Source organism: Sarcophilus harrisii, chromosome 3 (assembly GCF_902635505.1).
Source record: "Sarcophilus harrisii chromosome 3, mSarHar1.11, whole genome shotgun sequence".
NCBI classification, from domain to species: domain Eukaryota; kingdom Metazoa; phylum Chordata; class Mammalia; order Dasyuromorphia; family Dasyuridae; genus Sarcophilus; species Sarcophilus harrisii.
In genome coordinates this window covers 458,934,727-458,958,512 of record NC_045428.1, presented here as the reverse complement: position 1 = coordinate 458,958,512, position 23,786 = coordinate 458,934,727, and the positions used below count along the sequence as shown (strand labels likewise).

At 44.5% G+C, this 23,786-nt stretch overlaps 1 protein-coding gene across 2 annotated transcripts in view; it reads right to left on the bottom strand.

Annotated features, from left to right (window-relative positions):
• Nucleotides 1–747: 747 nt before the first annotated feature.
• KIRREL3 (kirre like nephrin family adhesion molecule 3) overlaps nt 748–23,786 on the bottom strand; it is a 755,533-nt gene continuing 732,494 nt past the window's right edge. Inside the window, exons 12-18 of one of the 2 annotated variants that reach the window (XM_031963701.1) lie at nt 15,020–15,120; nt 12,349–12,547; nt 10,463–10,498; nt 7,290–7,397; nt 3,790–3,899; nt 2,393–2,479; nt 748–1,973 (exon numbers count right to left, since the gene is read on the bottom strand). In XM_031963701.1, coding sequence (XP_031819561.1) covers nt 1,530–1,973; nt 2,393–2,479; nt 3,790–3,899; nt 7,290–7,397; nt 10,463–10,498; nt 12,349–12,547; nt 15,020–15,120 — 1,085 coding nt within the window. In that variant the 3' untranslated portion in view covers nt 748–1,529. The remainder of the gene's footprint in view (nt 1,974–2,392; nt 2,480–3,789; nt 3,900–7,289; nt 7,398–10,462; nt 10,499–12,348; nt 12,548–15,019; nt 15,121–23,786) is intronic. The other variant, XM_031963702.1, reaches the window with a different exon arrangement.

The following is a 23,786-nucleotide window of genomic DNA, read 5'->3' as shown; positions in this document are numbered from 1 at the left end:
TTTCTACTCGAACTATGCTACTAGAACTTGAGCTGTGCGAAGTTCTAGGCTAGCAGCAAGACCCTATTTCAGCCTTGGTGACAGGTGGCAGTCACAGACCTGCATTTCTTGACAGGCTTCTCTTTTGGAGGTCACAAGAGTTAATCCTTATTTCCAGTTTATCTTGTTTGAATAAAGTTGCTTGCCTGAGCTCCCCCATTAGAGTGTGATCTCCTTGGGATAAGGGTTTTCTTTTACCTTTCCTTGTATCCTTAGCAAGTAGTACAATGGCTGGCACTTAGTTGGTACTTAATATTTATTGACTGACTTTCCATTCCCTTCCAGTCTTTCAATATTGCTCCTGAAACAAAGGCTTGGGGGGCCACTGTCTGATTACTGTGATGGAAAAGGGGCTTCTCTTATGGATCCCAGAGCTCTCCCTGTTTTCCTGGGCTGTCCTATGTTCTTCACTAGCCCTGACTGCAAGGGTGTAAGTGAGATGTATGCAGGGTAGAAGGCCGTAGACTGGCTTTTGGCTCACTTCTCATGGACCAGCTGCTGAGGATCTTCAGAAGAATGGAGAATCAGCAAGGGGCTATTCCCACTGAACCAAGTGGGGTGAGAGTCAGACTATGCTGCCATCCCATAGAGTGGAGGATACTAAGAACTGCCTTCCAGTACACACACTGCCCAAATTCCCTTTGCAATCATGCATTCATTTTCACCATACCCTGCCCCATCTTTCCATGGAAAGAAACCTGACCAGAGAAACTCTCACACCTCTTATATTAACTCCAGTTGTGCTATGGGGGGTACACAAAGCAATTGGGGAGCGCAGAGAGGTTCCGTGTTACAGAAGGAGGGATAGGTTTTGGCAGGGGCTACTTTCGGGGTATAAATTCTCCCTCATCCTTCTCCCTCTCAGGACCATCAGCCTCCAAGTAGATCAGCCCCTGCCTCAGAATCCAGGGATGTTGAGTCCAAAGACAGAATTGCAATAATATGGACACAAAACACCAAACAGAAATGGGGGGGGGTGTCCCCACCAAGTTGGTTGGGAGCGCATCCCGCTTAGGGCTGCTATTGGCTTCCCAGTCTCCAAAGTAGTAGCTATGAACAGCAGGGAAAGGTAAGGGGTGCCCGGGGTGACTTAGGAAGAGCTTCCTGATTTCCCCAAGATTGCAGAGGAGCATAGGAGGAGGGAGTGGGGGAGTGGGGTTACCTGGGGGGAGAGCCCCAAGTATGAAGAGCAGTTTCATTAAAGCAAAGTGGTAGCTGCTACCAGAACCTGGGGGAAGGAAAGGCAGCAGCGGGGTCCCTGGGAATGGGCTGGGGGCCGGAGTCGTCCAGCACTGGGCTCTACGTCCTCCGCTACACTCTGTGTCCTGATTTCCCACGCCGCGGTCAGGGAGAGAGATTTGTGCTTGTTCCGAGCTCAGAAGTGGGTCGGTGTCGGGGGCGCGATGCTGCCCCGGGGCTCGGCGGTCCCGGGCCCCTGCACAGTTCCCTGGGACGCCCCTCCCCAGCCCGTCCCCATAGGTTTGGGTCCTTCAGACGTGAGTCTGCATCCTCCGCTGCAGGGGCCGGCTGGGGTCCGAGTTCTGCGAGGAGGACTGCGAGTGGTGGGAGGAGGAGGCGGAGGCTTTGCTGGCCTTGTCGAACTGCACGTAGCCGTCCTGCTTGCCGCTGCTGCTGACGCTGCTGTCACACTGCGTGTCCAGGAAGGAGCTGCTGTCGCTGAGCGAGCCCCTCTGGAACTCGCGCTCGCACAGCTCGATGGAGGAGCTGCCCATGCCCAGCACGAACCTCTGCCCGTAGTCGTAGAGCCGGCTCTGGCCGCTCAGGGTGCTGTAGATGTTGGTGAAGGACATGCCCGTGGGCACGCGCTGCTTGCCGGCCGGCCGCAGGTCCGGCTGGCAGCTGGAGAGGGAGATGGTGGGCGTGGAGTGGTGCTCCTTGAAGGTGTTGACGCTGTAGTAGCCGTTGGTGGGGTCCTGGGCAGGGAAGAGGGGGGCGTTAGAGACCCTAAACCGGGCACTGGGTGGGTCCGCCCAAGGGATCCACGGAGGGGAGGGGTTCAAAGGGAGCCCTCATGCTCAGAACGGACCGGGACCCATTAGCACCGTGATAATCCGTGCTGAATTCTATGGGTAATTTGCAATTAGAACAATCATCCTGAACACCCGGAAAAATAACACTCCCTGGGAGCGGCAGCGAGGAGCCCGGACATTTTGTGCGTGTGTGTGTTGGGGGGGGGGGGTGACCCTAGGACGGCCTTCTGCCCACTTTCTTGCCCAGGGATCAGTGGCGGGGCCCACGGGCTCTCTCTGGTTGCACCAGCTGGAGATTGGAACATGGATCTTAATCCATCTCTGTCAATCCCACAGCTGTCTTCAGAACACCTGCTTTTTACCTTTAGGTTCTGGAATTCTTTCTCCTCCTCCTTGAGCACCTCGAGCTGTTTTAGAACCGAGTCCTGCTGGAATTCCCCTCGATCCATCTGCAATACAAAGGAGGGCTTTCTGTGAAAGGGAGATAGGCATTCCCAATTTTCCCCAATGGGAAATAGAGGAGTCTGAACGTAGAAGGTGGTACTTTCCCTAATTACTTTTCTGGAAGGATAGAAAAGCTCAGATAAAATTTCAGACTTTATTATTTTTGCTTCTTAGATCCACAATGGGAGAAGAGAGAGGGGGCAATAAGGATTGCCTTGCCTTCATTTGGGCCTTGGAGTTACTCTCTAAAAGCTCTGCTTTCCAATTATAGGAGAACCTAATATTGGCTACAAATCAGTCCCTCCTTCATTGAATAAGTGGCAAACTTCATCTAAAACAATGTCAGATTTATGAAAATGAACTTCATCTGCCAGAAGATAGAAAACAATTAGACATAAAGTTAATAAACTTGAGTCCCTAACATTGATAGTGGATGCTCCATATGTTTTTGCTATATTAAATTTACAACCATCATGACGCATATTATGATACATATCATTTCCTGTTTCTCACATTTTTTATTACTTGTGATGTTAGTCCAAGGTCCCAGCTTATTCTTAACTGGGCCTCCTTTCCTGTCTCCCACCCTTCCTTCTAACTGGTCTCTTCTTAAAGTGTTAGGGATAGGCAAAGATTTCTATCCTGCTTCCTCTCCTCCCCCTGCTCCTGCCCTGTCCTTTCCTCTTTGCTTTTTATTTGTTTTGGGATTCTTCTTGTTCCCCCTACCTACAGATCGTCCTTTGAGGATGTCTTTCTTTGGCCATAAGATCCCTGGAGGGTGGGTAGAAAGAGTGAAAGACCCAGTGGGATCTGGACTTCTTAGCACTTTCTTTCTGCCAGAGCATATCTGTGGATCTTCCTAGGGAAGTAGTGTCCTGAAGGAATGAATCAGGGTAGAGAGCTCAAGCAGGCGGCTATCAGATTGGGGAAATGGCTTGGTCCACATCCCTAGGGACACCAAGGAATGGCCCTCTGTGGAAGAAGCTGATCCCCAGAACTTATCCAGGAAAACAATGAGTTACTACCGAAAGTTGGGCTTGGGCTCTCCCTGTCCCATGAGACAATTGGATAATGTGAAAGAATTACTTTTTTTTTTCTTCCGGAGTTGGGGTTGCAGAAAAAAGAGTTATGGAAACGATCTTGGGCTGAGCCCCTGGACCTGCTGTCCCTGTGGTCATTCACCCTGACTGGCTAAAAAAGGAGGTGGGGAGGGATTTGTAGATTGGAACTGCTAACTACTTTGTCCTTCATGCCTAGAACTTTAAGGAATCAGTGCATGTAGGGATGAACAAGGGGCAAGAATTAACATTTTTACCATCAGCTGCTTGATGGTGGGGTGTTCCTCAGCGTCTCTCCCAGAGGCAGGTTCCTTGTGGACGATTTCTACTCGAATGTCATTCTTTGCTGACACAACACCTTTCAGATCTGAAGAGAGAGTGGGAAAAGACAGATGATAAAACTATTCCTGCCTTGCCCTTATTCCTCCATAGGGAGCCATTTCTTTCATTCATCTTGGCATCTTTCCCTGTTCCCAAATGGGGGTTCCGGTCTTTCTGAGCAAAGAACCCTCTATCCTGCTGCTCTTCAGCCCACAGTTCAAGAGGATTCATGAGCAAAAAGCCTTGATTTGAAAATGTAGAACTTGTTTGTGGGTATCTGGGTACGCAACATTTAAATCATGTGTTGATTGGGTATTCAGTGATCCCTAAGGTATTACTTAAAGAGCATTGAGCATATTTTAGGATCCCCCACTTACATAGCACTTTTTGCAAAGCACTTTACAAATCCTAAGGGAGATAGGTTCTATCTTCCCATTTTACAGATAAGGCAGCTGAGGTTATCTGACTTGAACAGGTCCTACAGCTAGTTAAGTGTCTGGTGCTGGATTTGAACTGAGGTCTTTCTGACTTCAAAGTTTATTATGTTACTATGTGGTATATACTAGACACTTAATAACTGCTTATTGACTGAATCTAAATTTAGAATTCTCTCTATCTAGCTGCCTCTCCTGGACTTTCTAGTTCAAGAGACTTAACAGTGGGGAAACTTGACCTATCAGTTCTTCTCTACCTCCAGGGAAACACTTTGGGGCACAAATTAGTTACAGTTTTTCTGCCCTTTACTTTTCCTGACTCATGTCTTTGTCCTTTGCTTTTTACACAGTGGCCTCTGTTTTTCGGTTTGTAGTCACTTCAGTCATCAAATCTTATCACTTTTCCTCATGCACAGTATGATGAAAGAGCCCTTCCTTTATTGGCAATTGAATGATGTTATTACTGGAAGTTTAAAACAATTGTGCACTGTAAAGTTGTGAGGCTAGGGTATAGGTGGAGCTGGCAGCTGGACTAGGACAGGTGTGAAATATTAATTGAAGTCAGCTGGTGTTAAATCAGCAACTCTACAACGGAGAGACACACAGAGAGACAAAGAGTCAGAAAGAGACAGAGAGAGACAGAGAGAAAGAAGGGGGGGAGCGGGAGAGGAAGAGAGAAAGAGAAAGAGAGAGAGAGAGAGAGAGAGACAGAGAGAGAGAGAGAGAGAGAGAGAGAGAGAGAGAGAGAGAGAGAGAGAGAGAGAGAGAGAGAGAGAGAGAGAGAGAGAGGCAAACTCATTGGAAGCGGGATGGCGTGGGAGGAACCCTCCAGAGTTTTGAAGTCAGAAATGAAAAGGAGTCGGTTTTAGGAGTTGGCTCGGGACAGCTATGTCTGGGACCATATCCAGGAATCCTAGCCGCTGACCAGATGGTGCAGCCATGCCTAGATGCACATGAAGCCAAAGGCCAAGGAACAGGCTGCCGTATATGTTAGGGAATGTGGTCAGGGCACAGTCAGATATATAGAGACAGTTAGGTTAGCCCCGGAAAACTATGTTGACCATCAAGAACTAGATTCTGGGTAACTTAAGATAAAATGCTTTTACCTTTTTATGTGTTGTTTTCTCTTTAAAATGTAAGTTTCTTGAAGTAGGATGTGTTATATTTGTATGAAAAACTTTCTCTCTGTCTCCTCTCCTTCCATCTTTCTCTCTGTCTCTTCCCCTCTCCCTGCTTCCATCCAATCTGCCTACTTAGTTAATTGTTTGATAATTATTTGTTAATTATTTTTTAAAGATCTAACATTTTTTTCAGGTGAATAAAATAATGTTTTCCAACCACTGATCTTTGGCTATTTTGTTTTGTTGTGTGTGTTATACACACACACACACACATACACATTTTAGCAATTTGTAAATCTTTTACTACTAAAGAGTCTTATTTTTAAGAGGCAAATAGCTGGCATAGTAGATAGAGCATTGAACTTGAAGTCAGGAAAATCTGAGTTCAAATTTAACCTTAGATGTTTACTAGTTACTTGACCCTGGGTATATCATTTAATTTTTATTTGCCTCAGTCTTTTTAACTGTAAAATGGGAATAATAATAGTGCCTACTTGTAATATTTAGCCCAATGTCTCTCTATACTAGACTCTCCATAAATTACCCTTACTTCTTAATACCCACAAGCATAACTTGGCTTGAGCCTTAGGGAGTTCCCATTCAACAGGGCTGAGCAGTCAGAAATAAAGAATTTAGATCATTTTATTGGATAGAGGCACAGTTTGAATTGGGAAAAATGGCCTTTCAGATCAGATGGCGTCTGGTGGCCCACTAAGATGAAGAAGCTATGAATCCAACAGCTTTGTGTTGGTAGATCCATTAGAAAGAGAATAAAAAGAAAACTTCAGGGTGGTGGGTTTTCAGGTGCAGCTTCAGATGTTTGAGAGTTTTTCCAGTTTTGCTTCCTATATTTTTGCTTCCATTTTTGAGCCTTCACATTTGCTTGTAAAACCTTCCTCCTATCTGGCCATCTCTTGCCTTCTTTCTGCCAGTCAATGCATGCCCTATTCTTTAAAATTGCTCAAAACTTACTCTGTGGGGAAAATCTTCTCAGGCTACTTCTACCTGGGCTTGCTCACTTCATTCACAGAATCAGGGAATATTAGAATGGAAAAAGACTTGAACTATCATTTAAGAAAATTCCCATCCAATGCAAGAATATCTTCCATAGTATTCCTGGCAATTGATACTTCATTCTTAAGCTGAGAACTTCTGGCTTTGAAGTTGTTATTTCACCTGGCAGCCCATCCTATTTTCAGATAACATTGTTAGAAAATTCCTTCTATTGAACCCAGTGTTTTTAATCAATTCTATTTAATGGTTTAAAACTTTTGTTCTTTGGAGATGGCATGGGAGTAATTCTCTTTCAAGTGACTTAAAAGGAAAATAATTTTTATCTTGTGTGGTTTTTCTCCACTATAAACTCCTCCCTTCCCTCCTACTCTTTCCAGGAGAAAAATTCCCTGTTCCTTTAACCATTTATTCCCAACATTTCTTTTAGCCACTTATATGCATATATTGTCATATAATTGCATAGTGTTTGTACTTGTTGGTATACATTCTTTTCATTCTTTCTTTGGGACTGTTTAAAGCCCAATTTTGCCTGTTAAACTGGAAGCCACTCAAGGACAAAGAGAAAGCCTCTCTCCCCAACACCACCACCCCTTTTTCTTTTTCCTCCCTTTTTTCTCCTACTTTAGTTCTCTTTCCCCTTCTTCTATTTTCCTCCTTTTCTTCCTCTTTGTTTCACATCTCTGCCTGGCAAACAGGGCAGGGGTTTATCCACTGAAGGAGATTGATTGCAAATGTTGGGATGACTGTCCCTATTGTGATGAGGTTCACTGCTTTTGCAGTCACAGGACCTACTCAGAATTGTGTGCAGCTCTGTATTCCCACCCCCACCTCTGGCCCTGAGAGCTCCCCAATCCCCTTCCTCCATACTTCTCTGGGATCGGGCACAGCAGAAGGCCACAATGGTTGCCATGAGGACAAGGAAGGCCACACCGGCTCCCACCGCTACCCCAATGATGACAGACATCGGCACGGACTCTGTAGGAAAGAAGAAAGCCCCTATTATGGTGGTGGTGTCTTTCTTATACTGTCACAACTTCTTGTAGCTCTTCCCTACCATGTCACAGCTGGAGGAGGGGGCCACACTTAGACCTCCCTCCTTCCTGGGAAATGGGGATTGAGGAGATATGGTAGAGTCCCCCCTAGGTTAGACTGATTTAGGACCACTGGTGTGGAAGAATTATGGCTGGGCGTTGGGGGGTGGTACTGAGGGAGGGAAGTGGTATGAAGGTGACAAGGAGGAATTGAAGAAGGGATGGGGACTGGTGGGAGAGGACTGGCAGGTACAAACATCGTGGGGGTAAAGGGCAGGCGTGCTGAAGGAAGGGGGGAGCAAAGGGACGGGGAACCAGTCACTGGTAGGAGAAGAGTTCTGAGAGGCAGAAGATGAGGAATGATTGGGGCAAAGGAGGATGCCTTTGGGTAGTGGACAGGAGAGAATCATCGGCTCATTTTTTGTTTATCTTGGTAAAGAGCTCTGCCCTTGGTGGCTCAGAAGCCTCTGCCAAGTTTGGGCACAGAACGGATGGACAAATGGATGCATGGGCAATGTAATTTAGTGGGAGAGCCTTTTGGAGAATTCCCTTGCTGTGCAGTCTTCAATATGGGCACCTCTTCCCCTCCAGGAGATAGGTAGAGATGGATGGGGTAGGATCAGGTTTCTTATCCCCTGATCTATTGTTCTCTATGGTCCCTGAACCTACAAGGAGGGGCTAGGGAGAGGGCAGTGAGATAACTTTCAAGAAACAAAGGGGGACATCCCCTTTAATCTAAGGGAGACACTCCCTTCTTTTACCCAGAACTAATTTTTGACCTAAATTGGTCGTCTGAACTTTGCTATTATTCTCTGATTCTACTGGTTTGTCTAAGTTCTCCTTGTGACACTCCCGCCACTTGCATTCAGTCCTGTCTCTAATGAAAAGGCATCAGCCCTTTCCTTCCTGGGAGTCTTAGACTTGGGGAGTTGTAAGAAGCAGAGAGTAGATCACTGATTTTTCTTTTGGGAAGTCTTGGTCCTTAATCTCTCCAGAGCTGAAAGGTTCCCCTAGTCTTGGTGAACTAGCAGTGTGTCAGCTCAGGCACCAAATCAGTGAATATTAGTGGAAAGGAACTTTAGGGACTCTAGTCCCTTCATCTCCTCTGACTGATAAACTGACACCCTAAAAGAGATTTTTTCAGGATCTTACAACTTATTGGTGGCAGATCAGGATTTACTGAATGACACTTCCTAACTCTTTCCACTATATCATGCTTGCCCTTGAGCATCTCACCAGGACAGGAAATAGGATAGCAGGTAAAGAGTGAAAATGGTTTGGTGGTCATATCTGGCCTGATTCAGGCTCCAGTGTTTAGTATCTCAGCCTTCCCCTAGTTTCTCTTTCTTATCTTCCAACCTGGGAGTACATGTCCAGTAAGGCAGGCAAACCCACAGGGCAATCATACTTTCTGCAGGCAATTCTAGAGTGGTTTTGTTCCCACCCAAGAGGAAAGAGAGATAGTAGTGGCCCAAGGCCCTGAGACTCTGGCTGCAGGACTGGCATACTGGGAACTCACCTACATAGACTTGTTTGGATCATCTAACATTACTATCCAGGACCCCCTTTTTGTAGTTTCCCAGTGGGTGGGTAGAGGGAAATATAGGAGAGATGGGGGAAAATAATCCCCTGTCCCAATCCTTTCTTCTGTTTGGCACCAGGAGTCCTTGTAATGAGAAGAGGGATTTAGAGGAGCTGGGGATGATTGTTAGCAGACATGGGAAATGGAGACAGGTAAAAGAAACTTTTCTACTTTGCCAATGGAAGGTTTCTGCAGGGGTGCTAGTGAGACTATTATCCTATGGTTCATAACCCAACAGTAGGAGGAAGATAATAATATTTAACCTTTGCCTGACAGAGTGTGCAAGAAACACTCAATAGAGAGTAGGGCTGGCCAGTCTTGTCTAGGAGAAATCCAATCCAACAAGTACTTCCTGGGCTGGGAAAACACTGAAAAGAGGCCTGGGTTTTTGGTCAGAAGAACTGGGTTTCAGAATGAACCCCCACGATAGTGTAACATTGAGGAAGTTACTTAAGACTGAGCCCCAATTTCCTAATCTAAAAGGGGATAATGCTTGTATTACCTTCCAGGAATGGAAGATCCTGGAACTACGAACCACTGAGTATTATTTATTAAGAACAAGAAGGAAGAGGCAGGGTAGCTTCACACGTAGGGTCACTGGAGAACCCAGACTTCCCCAAGCCCGGCTAAGGTGGCTGCAGGACCTCCTGGATGCCAGGATGGTTGGTGGGATCTATAAGAGGGCAGGGCACACAGGGGTCCAGGACACCAGCGCAGTTCCTGTGAAGCCAGGGGGGCAGAGGCTTCTCGTTATCTGCCTGGGCTCTGATGGCCTTTTTAGGTTTTGTACCAAGCCCCCGACATCGATGTCTCTTCATCTAGTTCCTGTGTGGTACTGGGACAGAGCCCTCCCAAGCACAGGAGTCTGGTGCTGTTTGTTGCCAGGTGACTGGGGAGATGGGCAATTCCCAGGGATCTAAATCTGATGATAAGGTGCCAAATATCAGGCAGGTGATCCCCAGGTAAGAGGGCACACTTAGCATATATCAGGGGTGGAAATGGCAGGACCCTGAACATTCCAGCAAGTGATAGACAAGTGGTTACACAGAAGTCAGAGGCCTTCTGGGAGTCCAGGGACAGACAAGGGAGTGATACCCAAGGGCACAAGGGATGCCAAAGGGCAGAGCTGTTCCTGAGAAGGGAGGGAACTATAGAGCAGGAGCAGCAGGCTCTGAATGAGAAGGTCAGTCAGGGGTGCTGGAAGTTGTGACAACTTAGGGAACAGGTTTCCCAGGGTCCCTGTTCTGACCCATGTTGGGGTGAAGAAGGAAACTCACTGGAGAGCCTCCATTCCAACTCCTGTGGTACAAGTTGTAAAAGTTCTCCCTGAATTGTGGGAGTGGTCAGTCTGGGGCCTGCAGAAGCCTCCACCTCCCACCTAGCCGACCGGCCCTTCCCACCCCTCCCTTGGGCAGCTCCTTTCATACCTGCTTCCAGCCCAGCTCCCGACTTCATTTCCGTACCTGTTTGGAAATAAGGCAAGTGTCCACAGCTGGGCCAGGGTGGGGGTGAGGGGCAAGCTAGCTGGGAGGCCTGGGTGAATGCTGGAAGGGAGTGCTCTTCCTAATCATAACTGCTAGACCACCCAACAGGCTCAGCCCTGCAGAGTCGAATTTAGAATTTATTCAGCCAGAGTTAGAGACACCAAGGGGGAACAAGGGGGGTGGGGGTGAGAAAAGCAACAATGCCTGGGGATGTTGGGTAGAGGGCTAAGGAGGGGAGAGAAGCAAGGACTGAACATTAGGGGGACACGTGGGAAGAGGCTAAGGAGCTTTGGGATGACATGTGGATGATGTCATGCAAATTAGGTGCCAATAATCATGTAAACTAGAACTGCTATTTGGAGGATGGATGCCAGGAGACAAGCATGATGGCACTGAGTATCAGAAGAACCTAATAAATTAGGAATCTTCCATCGGTCTGGGTATCCAGAACTGGAGAGTGAAGTGGAAATGGCCAGGACTGGGGGGGAATGGTCTGACCCCAACTTCTCTGCCTTCTGTACCCAACATCATCCTTCCAAGGAAGTCAGGGTCAGGGCCAGGGCCAGTACATTCTGCTTGAACCATCTGTGGGGCACTTCCGCTAGGGACAGGGGAAATCCTGAACTTTTCTTAGTGGGAGAGTGCAGTTGTAGCTTGAAGCTTGGGAAAATGGTCCTATGATCTTGCTTTCTAGTGATCGGCTGGCACCGGTGGGCAAAAACTGAGTGTGAGTTGTCCCTGCGCATCTCACTTCCTGCTTCTCTGTTGCCCGGCAGGAGTTCTGGGCCTGCAGCTTTTGCTGAGCACCCAGCTATGGCCACCTCCCTAAGTGGCACCTGGAAGGATCTATCCACTCTGGAGTTTGGGTTCGGCTCTCAGTCAGGGTTCAGCTAGAACCATCTCAGCCGTAGAGATTGTTTGTTGCCAGGTGCCTGGGGAGACGGGCACTTCCCAGGGATCTAAATCCGAAAATAAGGTGCCAAACATCAGGCAGGTGATCCCCAGGTAAGAGGGCACACAGGGGGAAATGGCAGGACCCCGAGCACTCCAGCAAGTGGTGCAGAGAAGTCAGAGGCCTTCTGGGAGTGCAGGGACAGACAAGTGAGCTATTCCCAGGTCCCTGGACAGCTACTCAGCTGCCTCTGTATCGTTTCTGGTCCTAGAGCAGAGAATAACCAAACATTTGGGGCTCTTCTTCCTTCCCTTTCCCTTTGTTTGGTTGCCCGCCCATTTAGCCCAAGGCCTTGCCCTTTCGGCTGGCATTTCTACTTCTACGTTCATGGCAGCTTCAGACAGCCCTTATAGAGAAGAGTTCTTTCCTGCCCCTTTGCCCAGCATTGGGAATCCTCTGGGAACTCTCCTCCAGCTGAGCTATTTCCACAGAGCCAATGTTCCCATCATACCAGTGCCCGCTCTGCCCTCTAGTGGCCACTTCTAGGCTCCATGGCTCCCCTTGAGCTTGGGGCCATCCCCAATGGCCTGACAGTGGTTTGATTGGGGATCTTTGTAGAAACGGGAGAAGGGACAGGAGCAGTAGCAAGCTGCTGCGCCGCGGCTTTGGGGAATCTTGCAAAATGGCCCAACAGCTTGCTCAAGGGTAACGTGAAAGTCGGGAAAAGACCCTGAGCCCTGATTTCTTGCCATTTGTTATGGGCCAAAGCCTTCACTTTGGCCAAACTATTCTCCTCAGAGACTTTCCGAGTGTGTCTCCGTGACAATGGAGACTTTCGTCTCAGAGTTCCAATTTCCCATAGACTTCCCTTCTCGGCCCTGAGTGAGGGACCCCCCATTCTGCTCTCCCCGTCATCATCTCCCCTAACAGCTCCCACCTTGCTCCTTGAGCCGTATTATCTCTGTGTCCGAACCAAAGCTGTTCCAGGCTGTGCAGTTATAGATGGTCTGAAAGTCAGCCCTGACGATGTTGCTGATGGTCAGTGTGGAGATGACCCCTTCTTCGGTGCTGACCGTCTCCACTGTGTAACGCCCCGAGGTCCCCGACTCCAGGACGTTCTCCTTCCAGCTCCAGGCCTGGGGGGGAGGCAAAGATGGGTCACTGATGCCGTGCCCTCGCCTTCCACCGCGAGCCTCGGCTCTCTGAGCGTTTCTAGTACACACACACACACTCAGAAGGCATTTGCTCGAGGGAGCGCCCCGTCTCTGTATTTTTTCCAGAGGGGACAGGGAGCAACGGCGGGATGAACTCCTTGACTTTCAGCCTGCCTGCTTTGGGGAACCTGCCTGACCTCCACAGAAGGATCTCCCCGCAGGAAGAGACCTTGCACATGCATGAGCACTCTGTGCTCCATTATATACCTGCAGATACAGAAACACCCCCTCATTCTGGATGCTTCCTTCAGTCCCAGTGTGTGGGAGTCAGTCCCGGTGTGTGGAGTCTTAGTCCCAGTGTGTCCGTTAAATCATATCAAGGGGCCCCTTTAATTCTCTCCTTGTACAGATCGGGAAACCAAGGCCAAGAATGGTAAATCACTTGCCCAAGGTTACAGAGGTAAAAAAAATGACAGGTTGGATGTGAATTCAGGTCTCCTAATTCAGAGAGTGCTGTGGAGGTGAGTGCTTAAGGGTGCAGATGAATGGAAGGGTAAATACATTGTGTGTGTAATATCTGAAGGTGCAGGGATGTAGTCATTCGTTGCTCAAGTCCTGGTATATGTTAGAATGTGTGTGCAGGACAGTACTGAAGTGTGTGAAGGAACAGGCAGGGTGTGTGCTCCACAGGGTGATTGTGCAGGATCAGAGAGGGTTGCACTTGGAAAGGCGTTAGTGATCAGCTGGTACAGATGTCCTTAATCTTTTTTGTGTCATGGTCCTCTATGGCATCCTATCAACCCCTTCTCAGAATATTATTTTTAAATGCATAACAAAATATATAGGGGTAAAAATGAAACTTAATTATATTGAAATCTAGTTATCAAAATCCTAAAAAAAATAGTTCATAGAGGCAGGTTAAGAACTCATCTAGTCTAATCCTTTCATTGTATGGATGGGGGTAGTGAGGTACAAAGGTTACATCACTTGTCCAAAGCTGCAAAGCTAAAGAGTGCTGGATTCAACCTAGAATCTGCAGCCTAGAGATTTTTCCCCAGTACCAGTGACTCTCTACATGATAGTAGTTGTACTGTTAGCACCTACTGATTGAAGGAAATTATACCATGAAAAAGCTAATACCATCAGGTAGAGCTTTGAAGTACTTTATGGCTATATAAAGACCAAAATCATAGCTCCAGTTACCCAGGTGGATTTGTTAACCCTTTAAAACAAGCCTCTGGCCCTTCCTCATCCATGGGGGCCTTAGCCGTGCTATTCTTTGGCCTCTGTAGCTGCACCGGCAATACAGTGTTTACTTTAGAAAAAAGCATCTTTATACCCTTTTCCTGCAACCGCTGACAAAGAAAGAAGATGAACAAGAATCCAACAGTTCCCGCTCTTGTAGCCCGGATGTTTAATTTGGTGTGTAGGGCACCTACTCAGGTTCTGGCTTGCTAAACTGGCCCACTGATGAGTTGTATGACTGTTCTCCCTGAGCCACATTAACTAAGTTCAGAGAGGCCCCCAAACAGGAGGGACATACAAGTTTTTAAGTTAGAGCAACTCAGAAAAAAGGGTAAAGGGGATTATAATTTGTGTCCAAGTGGAGAGAGAGAGGGTTAATGAGGTGACAAAAATAATTGGTTCTTGGAGTATTCCATTATAAGTATTTGGGGTAGGGGAGGGCTTAACCTTTAAAAAATTATTATGCACAGTCTAGTGAAGCTCATCAGCCTCCTTTCAGAAGGAAATGAAATGTTTCAAATAATTGAAGGAAATAACAATTTCCAGTGAGAGGTTAGTGAAAATAAATATGTAGTTTTCATTCATTCATTCATTATTTTTTCTTCCTTTTTTTTTTTGCCAACCCAAGTATATGTACTGCTTGAAATTTATCCATGAAGTCCATGGACCTCAGGTTAAGAACCCCCAGCTGTGTTATGGGTGCAAAAGGATTTTATGAGTTAAACTATTGTTAATAATTCCCACTTGTTTCTTTGGAAAAATGCCCTCTACGCTGGAAACAATTGACCAAATCATCAGCAAGTTAGGAATTAGCTATCTCATTTTAGGTTAACAACAACCCTCTGAAATAGATAAGGCAAGTTTATTGCTGTCTGGTAGATGAGGAAGCTCAAGTCAAGAGACCTTACTTGACATGTCCACTGTCATACAACTGTTTAGGAGTAAATCTTGGACCAGGTCTTGATTGAACGTGAGCTCCTTAAGGGTAGAAACTATTGTATTTTTGCCTTTGAATCTGCCCGGGGTCTGGCTCATAGTAGTCACTTGATAGCTATGTATGGATTGAATGATCCTTACTTCAGTTTTTTGTTTTTTGAGTTTTTTTTTTTTTTTTTCTGGTCCTCACTTTGTGTATCTGTGTTTCCATCTAGTCCTCCCTGCTCCAATGTATTGAGGGGCAATGGTCACCAGGTGGCTAAATTCACTCACGATTCGGTCTGGAGGAGGGGTGCTCCGGATAAAACACTTGATTTGCCCTTTCTCGCCATGCAGGGCATGCTGGGTCTGGGTGCTGGAGATGATGGGGGGCCCTATGGAGAGAGATACCAACACATATTAGGGAAAGTGTCCAGTTTCTTCCCTCTTCACATCCCCTCCCCTATAGCCAACACAACGACCCCTAGAATGCATCTGCTAGAAGATTGGAGATGAACATGGACCAGCAGAGGGTGAGGAAGAGAAGGAAGAACAGTCAGGAAAGGAAATCTTTGTCTGGGCCTCCGAGGAACACCAGAGCCTCTCTAAAATAAGTCCAGGTCCTATAGTTAGCATGTGTCAGAGGTGGCAGCCCGGGGCATTCTTGGCTCTGAGGACTGCCTTCTTCACTATGATCCCTAAGCACTCCTAAACAGCCCTCATTTCTCTTCGGGTTTCTTCTGATGTGGTCCAGCCCCTTTAGCTGATGCCATTCTAAAGAGAGCCGGCAGGGGAAGCTCTTGCCTAACACATACAGCATTCTCTCCCTGGAAACTGCTGCTCCAGAGGATGGATCTGGGAAGAATCCTGCTGGATCTCCCTGACAACCTGAACTAGTGAAGCTATTGAAGTGTTTGGGCTTCCAACTCCACCAAACGGTCCTAGGTAGATAATCATAATAGTTTAAATTAAATTAAATTTATTAGTTTTATTTGATTATTTATTAAATTACATTAAAATCAGTTTTATAAATATCAAATAATTAATATTAAGGAATAAAACAACAATAATATCAAATAAATAAAATAAATAATAAATAAAAATTAAATGACAAAATTATTAAATAAATATAAAATTAAATTAGTTTATGAATTAAATTGAATAGTTTAAATTAAATTAAATTTTAATTAAATTTTTAAAAATCCCTCTAAGCAACATCTTTGTGAACAAGGCAATATTATGGTAGTAGCATTATTATTTCCATTTTACAGATGAGGACAGAGGCTCAGAGAGAGTTTAAAGTGACTTGCCCAGGCACATAACAAGTAAGTGGTAAAGTGAAGACTTGAACTGGGGTCTTCTGATTCTAAGCCCAGTGTTCTTTCCTCTACATACAATGTTGCTTCTGATTTAGTCCTCCTCATCTACCTAGTATAGTTGATAGAATAGCTAGGGAGATAAGAATATTTATATTCCGAATGTTGAAAATTGGTCATTATCTAAACAATAGCCAATATTTATGTAGCACTTTATGGTTGGCAAAGTGCTTTACAAATATTATCATTACAGCAATTCTGGGAAGTGGGTGTTATTGTTTCCATATTTACATATGCGGAAACTGAGGCAGACAGAGCTGTGCCCAAAGCCATACAGGTAGTATCTGAAGCCAGATTTGAACTACCCATGTAACGTCATTTTACAGCTACCTTCAGCCACATCCCATCCAACGGTCGCCCCTGAAATCACTCTAGCATTCTATCTTTTCTGTGGCAGGTTTCATATACAATCTGCCCTGTTTTCTCCTTCCTCTTTTCAAGAAAAGCAGTACAGAAAGTGCTTGAAAAGGCCATTCAGTCAACATTTTTTCCTCTCAGGGAGTTCTTTCTCAGAGCTTATCCCAGTCTTTCATGGTCTGGGTAAAAGTATTACTACCAGGTCTGATTATCACAGAAATGAAGAGTAGCAGCTGTGATGATTCTATAATAGCCTTTGAAAACCTGAAGATGTTTACTGCCCAGATATCTCCTATTATTGGATGTTATTTTGTACACTGGCTAATGAGTAATTCATTTTGGCTGTATAATGAGTTTCCAATTCATGAATATCTAATATCCAAAGGTACCTAAATCAAAAAAGGGCTCCCTTATCAAAAAAGGGACTGCCTCCTCCTTAGAGTGACCATGGGAATTCCTCTTTTCCATCGGGGCAATTGTTTTTCAGCTCCCTCGGGGGTTACTAATACTCTTTCCTAAATGTTTGAGACTCACAGGACACTTTCTGTGTATACTGTGGACAGGGTAAGAGTAAGAGAAAGGGAATGTCTGTTTCCATCACTTGGAGTCCTAAATTGGATTTTGAAATGAGTTTTCCCACAGATGCAAGGCTATAAATAGTAATTACATTCAACAGTATCTGATAACTTATGGATGAAAGAGGGTTTTATGAACTAGTTTGGGAACCTAACCACCATTTATAACATTGCTGTTACATGGATGATTATCCTAAGCAAATATACTACAAGTTCTTCTAACCTGGCTTACCAACTTTTGGAACACAATTCTTTGGTACATTGGGGACTTCTTGTGTAGGTAATAGTGCCACACACAAATGCCAGGATTGGCTGACTCCACCTGGTAGATGGAAGGCTGCTTCCTGAAATAGAGATCTCAGAGGCTTACTTAAGAGGAAGCTGGGCTGTCCCCCAATACCTAGGACAGTGTTTACACAAAGATAAGAGTTAAATGTTTATTGAATATAATCAAGGTATTCTTGGCTGTGAAAACAATCAGAAGCTATTACTAGTCATTAGGGGAAGGAGATAGCAGGTCTGAGCAGATCTCTTTTGGGATTAGATGGGATTTGGGTAGAAAAACCCAGAATTGGAAAGGACCTCAAAGGCCAGGGAATCCATCTTGGACCCGCACAAAATTCACTTTTTGCTTCAAGACTTTTTGTCAGGGGGATCTCATGACTTCCTGGGGCAGATCAGTCTACTTTTGGATTGCTCAGATTGCCAGGGAGTTTTTCTTTATGGGGTTAAGGGTTAAGGTCTCCCATTTCACTGACATTGAGTATTCTCACATGAGGAAACACCCTACACCAAAGCAGGTCAGCATATTTTATGCAACTTAGAGTATTAGAGAGTTGCCTTAAGCTTGGAAAGTCTAAATGACTTAGCAAGGTCCGCATAACAAAGAATGTGTCAGAAATGAGACTTTAACTGGGTTTTCCTGGGTTTAAGGCTCTTTCTCCTCCATTATGCTGCCTCTTAAATTTAATCTGCTTCTTTTCAACTTCTATTTCTCTTAGTTTTGCCTTTGGGATCAAATAGAATAAATCTATCCCTCTTCAATCAATCAACATTCAGTAAGCACCTACTATGTGCCAGGCACTGTGTTAAGTGCTGGACACAGAAAGAGATCAAAGAGTTCTGCCTTCAAGGAGTTTATAATCTAATGGAGAGAATACATGTAAACAACAGATACAAAACAAATTATCTGCAGGATACATAGGAAAAAATGAAGAGAAGAAAGGCACTAGAATTAAAGAGAGGTTGAGCGAGGTTTCCTGTAGAAGTGAATTTCAATTGGGACTTACAGAAAGCCAGGAAAATCAGTAGTCAGAGCATAGGAGGGGGAGTACTCGAGGCATGGGAGACAGCCAGAGAGAATGCCTGGAGCTGAGATGGAGTACGTTGTTCATGGAAGAGCCAGAAGGCTGATGTCATTGGATCAAAGAGTATGTGGCAAGGCTTAAGGTATAAAAAGACTGGAAAGGTAGGAGGAGGCTATTATATGGAGGACTCTGAACACCAAACAGAGGATTTTGTATTTGTTCCACTTCCACATGACACCCTTATTAGGACCTTAGGGATCACCTAGTCAAATCCCTTTATTTCTTAGATGGGGAAACTGAAGCCCAGAGAGGCTACGTGGCCCTTTGACTCTCAAATCAGTGTCCTTTCTGCCACACAACACTGCCTCTGTCTGGGAAAAGGTGGGGATGGGGTATGTCTTGGGTCTCAGAAGAGCAATCCATTTGCAGAGAGAGCTAAAAACAGAGATGGGAGAGCTAGGAAAAGTGGGATGGAATTAAGTTATTAGAAAGTACCATTTGCTCTAGGGGTACAAAGGATCCCCAGTGAATAGAAAAAATCTTCTGCTATACTGAGTTCTTGATTCTCCCCCTCTCAATTCAACCTCCAGTTCCAGCAGAAATAGTAAAGTAGGATCCCTGAGGTCTTTACAGTGTGGACATGGTTTATGTGGGACTCCATTCTGTGGCAGGATAGTGGCTGAGGTGGAGTCTCTGTTTCTGTATCACTCCTGGGTGGGGGATGGGGAGATCATTTCTCATCAAATACAGCAAAGAAGACTGGGATGAAGGGTGCAGAGAATAGTAAATCACACTGGGAACAAAACAAAAATTGCTGCAAATATAATTGTTGTTTTTTAGCCCCTTTAATTAAAATAGATTTGCATTTCTATGAACAGCTCCCAGCTAAGGGGAAAAAAACACTAGGTAGTTTATGACAGAAACTGACTCCAGTATATGAGTGAGGTAAAGAGGAAAGAGAAAAATGTAGTTCTCATTAAGAGTGGGACTTTTATTCTGTGTGGGGCCGAGAAGTGATCTCTGAGTTCCAGGAGCCTCCCAGATCAGCAGGGCTGAGGTTTGCCCTGTTCTCCTCACCCACAAGTCAGGAAACGGGACAGCTCCTGTCCATGGCACCTATGGCCATTAACTTTCTGACTTCCTTTTAAGTCAGCTAAAATCTCATCTTTTACAGGAAGCCTTCCCGAATTCATCTTAATTCCAGTGTCTCTTCCCTCTGCTAATTATTTTCTATTTAGTCTTTGCTTTGTATACATTTATTTTCATATTGTCTTCCTCATTACATTGTAAGCTCCTTGAGGGCTGGGACTTTTGCTCTTTTTTGTATCCTCAGTACTTAGCACAGAACCTGGCACATAGTAGCACTTAATAAGTGATGATTGATCAGTTGATTGATGGTATTCTCACTCATAAACTACCCTCCAACCTCCTTCCCCTAGGGCGAGGGCATTTTAGTAGCTGTAAGAGCTAGGAGACAAATGAATGTATGTTGCCCACGAGGCAGAGAGACTGAAGGAAAATCAGGCAGGAAGTCAGAATTAGAAAATAGGCTATGTCTATCGTCCATGGAGACTAGTTTTCATGGTTGGTAGGGAGGCCAAGCCTAGATCACTACTGACTCAGATTTTTGAAATGAATCAGGTGAGACCTGTATGTCCTTAGAGATGGAAGTTGAGACCAACTCACTTCATTTTGCACAGTAACATCAGCAACCATCCTCTCCCTTCCTTATCCCCAAACACCAATTCAGTTTCAGTGAAAGGTTCAGCCCATTCCTGACTTTGTCACTTGAACTCAAGAGTTTCCTAGGCTCCTCTCCAATGATCTAAAATCTATTTAACACTCACCCATTCTCCAGATAGTAGCTGGAAAATGTAGTTCCTTAGCTCAGGCCATTAATTAGCCACTAATTAGGACCTGTCAATTCATCTCCTATCACTGAGTAAATCAATTCCTACCAATATAATGGCTTTAATACCCCATTATAATGTTTTAGCATCTTGGCTGGCTTTTTTACTTACTAGCCTTCCCTTTCCCTTCTCTCAGTTGGTTGTGGAAGAGGAGGAAGTTGAAACAATAGCTATGTTGGTGGGCTCCTGGGATCTTTTTGAGTGGGTGGAAGAGAGTAATTCTCCAAAGTATGGCCATTAGGCAGAGTATCCAAGAGAGTGAATGAATGAATCTCTACTCAATGAGGCTGCCATCTTGGGGAGTTCGATTAGAAGCAAATTCTGTTGCTTAAACTCTTAAAGGGACACTGGTAATATCGGTCTTTATAATGGCCCCCTATTTCCTTTCTCAAACTCTTTTAAAAAAATTACTGGATCTATGATTTCATAGATGTAGAGAACTCTCTAGGAGGAAAACTTTGTCTAACAAAGCAGATCAACACTCAGAGTTATAAAAAATTATCTGGGGACACTGAGAGATTAAATGAACTAGGACCTGACCACAACTAAAACTTAGGGAATTTACTGGATTGGGAACTCAGAGACTCTAAGATGATAGATGGTTGACCCTTCCCCTCCAATCTAATTTGATTTTAGGCAGCATTAACAGAAGTAGAGAGTTCAGGAGAAGAGATAAGAGAACCCTGTTATGTCCTATTCTGGTCAGAATACAGCCACATTTTAGGAAGGACAATTGACAAGAAGCCGGAGGCCAGGATGGTGAAGAACCTGGAAACTATCCTTTGAGAGTTATTTGATGGAATTGTAACTTGAGACACAGAAACTGTTTTCAGGTACTTGGAAGGATATTACACAAAAGAGGGATTAGACATATTTCTTTGCTCCAAAGAGGAAAATTAAGGATTAAGGAAGATTCTCTCTCTCTCTCTCTTTCTCTTTTTTCTCTTTTTATTCCTTCACATCTATCTCTATTCTCTCTTTTCTCTCTCTTTATTTTGTCACAATCTATCTCTATTCTCTCTCTCTCTCATATATATGTAATATCTAGCTATCACATCTATCTCCCTATTCTTTCTGTCACATCTCCCTATTCTATCACATCTTTCTATTCTCTATCACATCTATATATCTATCTATCACATCTATCTTTATTCTCTATCATATCTATCACATCTATCTATTCTATCACATCTGTCTCTATTCTCTCTCTCTCATATATATATATATATATATATATATCCCATCACATCTCTTTCTTTTCTTTCTCTCTCTCTATTGTGTCTATCTCTCTGTCCTATCACATCTATCTCTCTATTCTCTCTATCATATCTATTTTTCTATTTTCTCTCTATTATATACATCTCTATTATATCCATCTCTTCATCCCATCACAGCTATCTCTCTATTTTATTTATATATTACATCTACCTCTCTTTGCTATTACATCTATCTCTTTATTCTCTCTTTCTCTTCTACTATCTGTCTCCCTATCCAGTCTATCTCTTTTTCCTCTCTATTTATCTTACATCACCTGTTTCTTATCTATCCCATCTTTCTCTAGTTATCCTGTCTATTGCATCTATCTATCTTTATCCTTCTCTTCCTCTTCCTCCTTCTCCTCTTCCTCCTCTTTCTTTTCCTCCTCTTCTTCTTCCTTCTCCTCCTTCTCTTCCTCCCCACCTTTACTCTCTTTCTGGCTCTTCCAGCATATGAACATTATAGGGAGGATATAGAAAAACTTATTAAAACTCACCTGGCCCAGGCTGAGAAGTGAGTTCTGCATCACTGGTGGTATTCAAGCACAAGCTAGAAGACCACTCATCAAGGGTGTCATGAAGAGAATTCACTTATCAGTATAGCAATTGAATTCCATGAACTCTAAGGATACTTCCCTAGCAGATGGTACATGATTTTTATAGTCAGTAGTGCCTGAGCAGGACTGGCTGTACAGAGCTCAGGACCTCTTTTTTCTCTCTAGAGGGGGCAGCAGGGTGATGGCTGAGCAAAGTGTCAGACAGCTTACGGGCAGGAAAAGACTCTAGCCTCTGTTGCCATGGATATAAACGGAGGCGCGATCAAATGCTGTTATTTTTAGCCCCGCAGTGCCAGTTTATTGGTGGCATCCTGGGGACACTAGAAAAAGCAAGATAACTTCAAGCTTTGGACCCTTACTGGGACAGGCTCTTGGTCCAGATAGACTTGCCCCTTAGGACTCCCAGGGTTTGGGGCAGAATAATCATGGGGCACTCAGTATGGGACACTCAGTGACTCTGAATCAGTGGGTGGTTCAGCAGGCTGGTTGAACAGACCTGCAATATTTGAGGAAGAATCTCTAGCCAAGGTGACTGAAGAGAGGGCAACTGCCAGTGGACAGTGTCCAATAACTGCTACAGAGCCTGGTGTCAAAACAGCAGGAGTATGGGAAGATGTCCCATCTCTGTGCTATTTCTGGGGGCCAACTCAATGCCTCTGCCCCATGGAGCCAGTCAGGGACAGGATGGAGTGGGAAATATCAGGCATGGAGTAGGAACAATGTCAGGGAGTCTTAGAAGCAAAAGGATAATAACAACAACAGTGATAACAATTAGACTTTATAATGCTTAAAAGTTTTTCAAAGTTTTTCTCATGACCTTCAGAGGTAGATATTATAAAGGATTATTGCCTTCATTTTATAGATGAGGAAACTGAGGTTAGAAGAGATCAAATGAAATGATCAATATAAAGTGCTTTGCAAGCCTAAAAGTACTATTTAGGTCCTAGCCATTAGCTATAATTACTGTAAAGTTATTTGCTCAAGATCAGGTTGCCTGACTCCAGGGAGTTTGTATTACCTTACTTTTGCAATGTATTTATACAGTCAAAGACTATATAGGTGCTTCCCAATCACCCTTCTATTAGTTTCTGACCATACTCTGAATTCATGCCTAGAGATTTTAGATCTTTTATCTCTGGACTGTTTTTTCCCCCCTCTTGATTTGAGTATTTCCCCATCCTGCATTCAGGTGCTCAAGTTGTCTTCCTAAAGCAGTTCTGATCATTCTCTTCCTTCCACCCCAACCCCAATAAATTTTAATGGCTCCCTATCACCTTCAGGATCAAATATAAAATTGTGTTTGCCTTTTGGAGCCCTTCACAATTTGTTCCTTTCTTATCTTTTTAGTTTTCTTACATTTGACATATAGATTGTAAACTCTTTGAGGGCAGGAACTTTTTTTGTTTCTTTTTGTATCTCCAGTGCATAACATAGAATAATATCTGGCACATAGTAGGCATTTTTTTTTTTTACTGATTAATTGGTTTTACTCTCCAGTATAGAGTCTATGGTCCAGTGATGTTAGTTTATATGCTGCTCATTACAGGTTATTATCCATCTCCTGACTCCTGTCTTTCCTCTGGGTGTCCCTCATGCCTGGAATTTTATCTTCCCATCTACTCTCTGTCTTAAGCAAATCTAACCTTCTTTAGGAAATCTTTTGGGAGAGGCAGCTCTTAGGACAGTACTGGTATACAGCAAACACTTAATATATGTTTTTTCA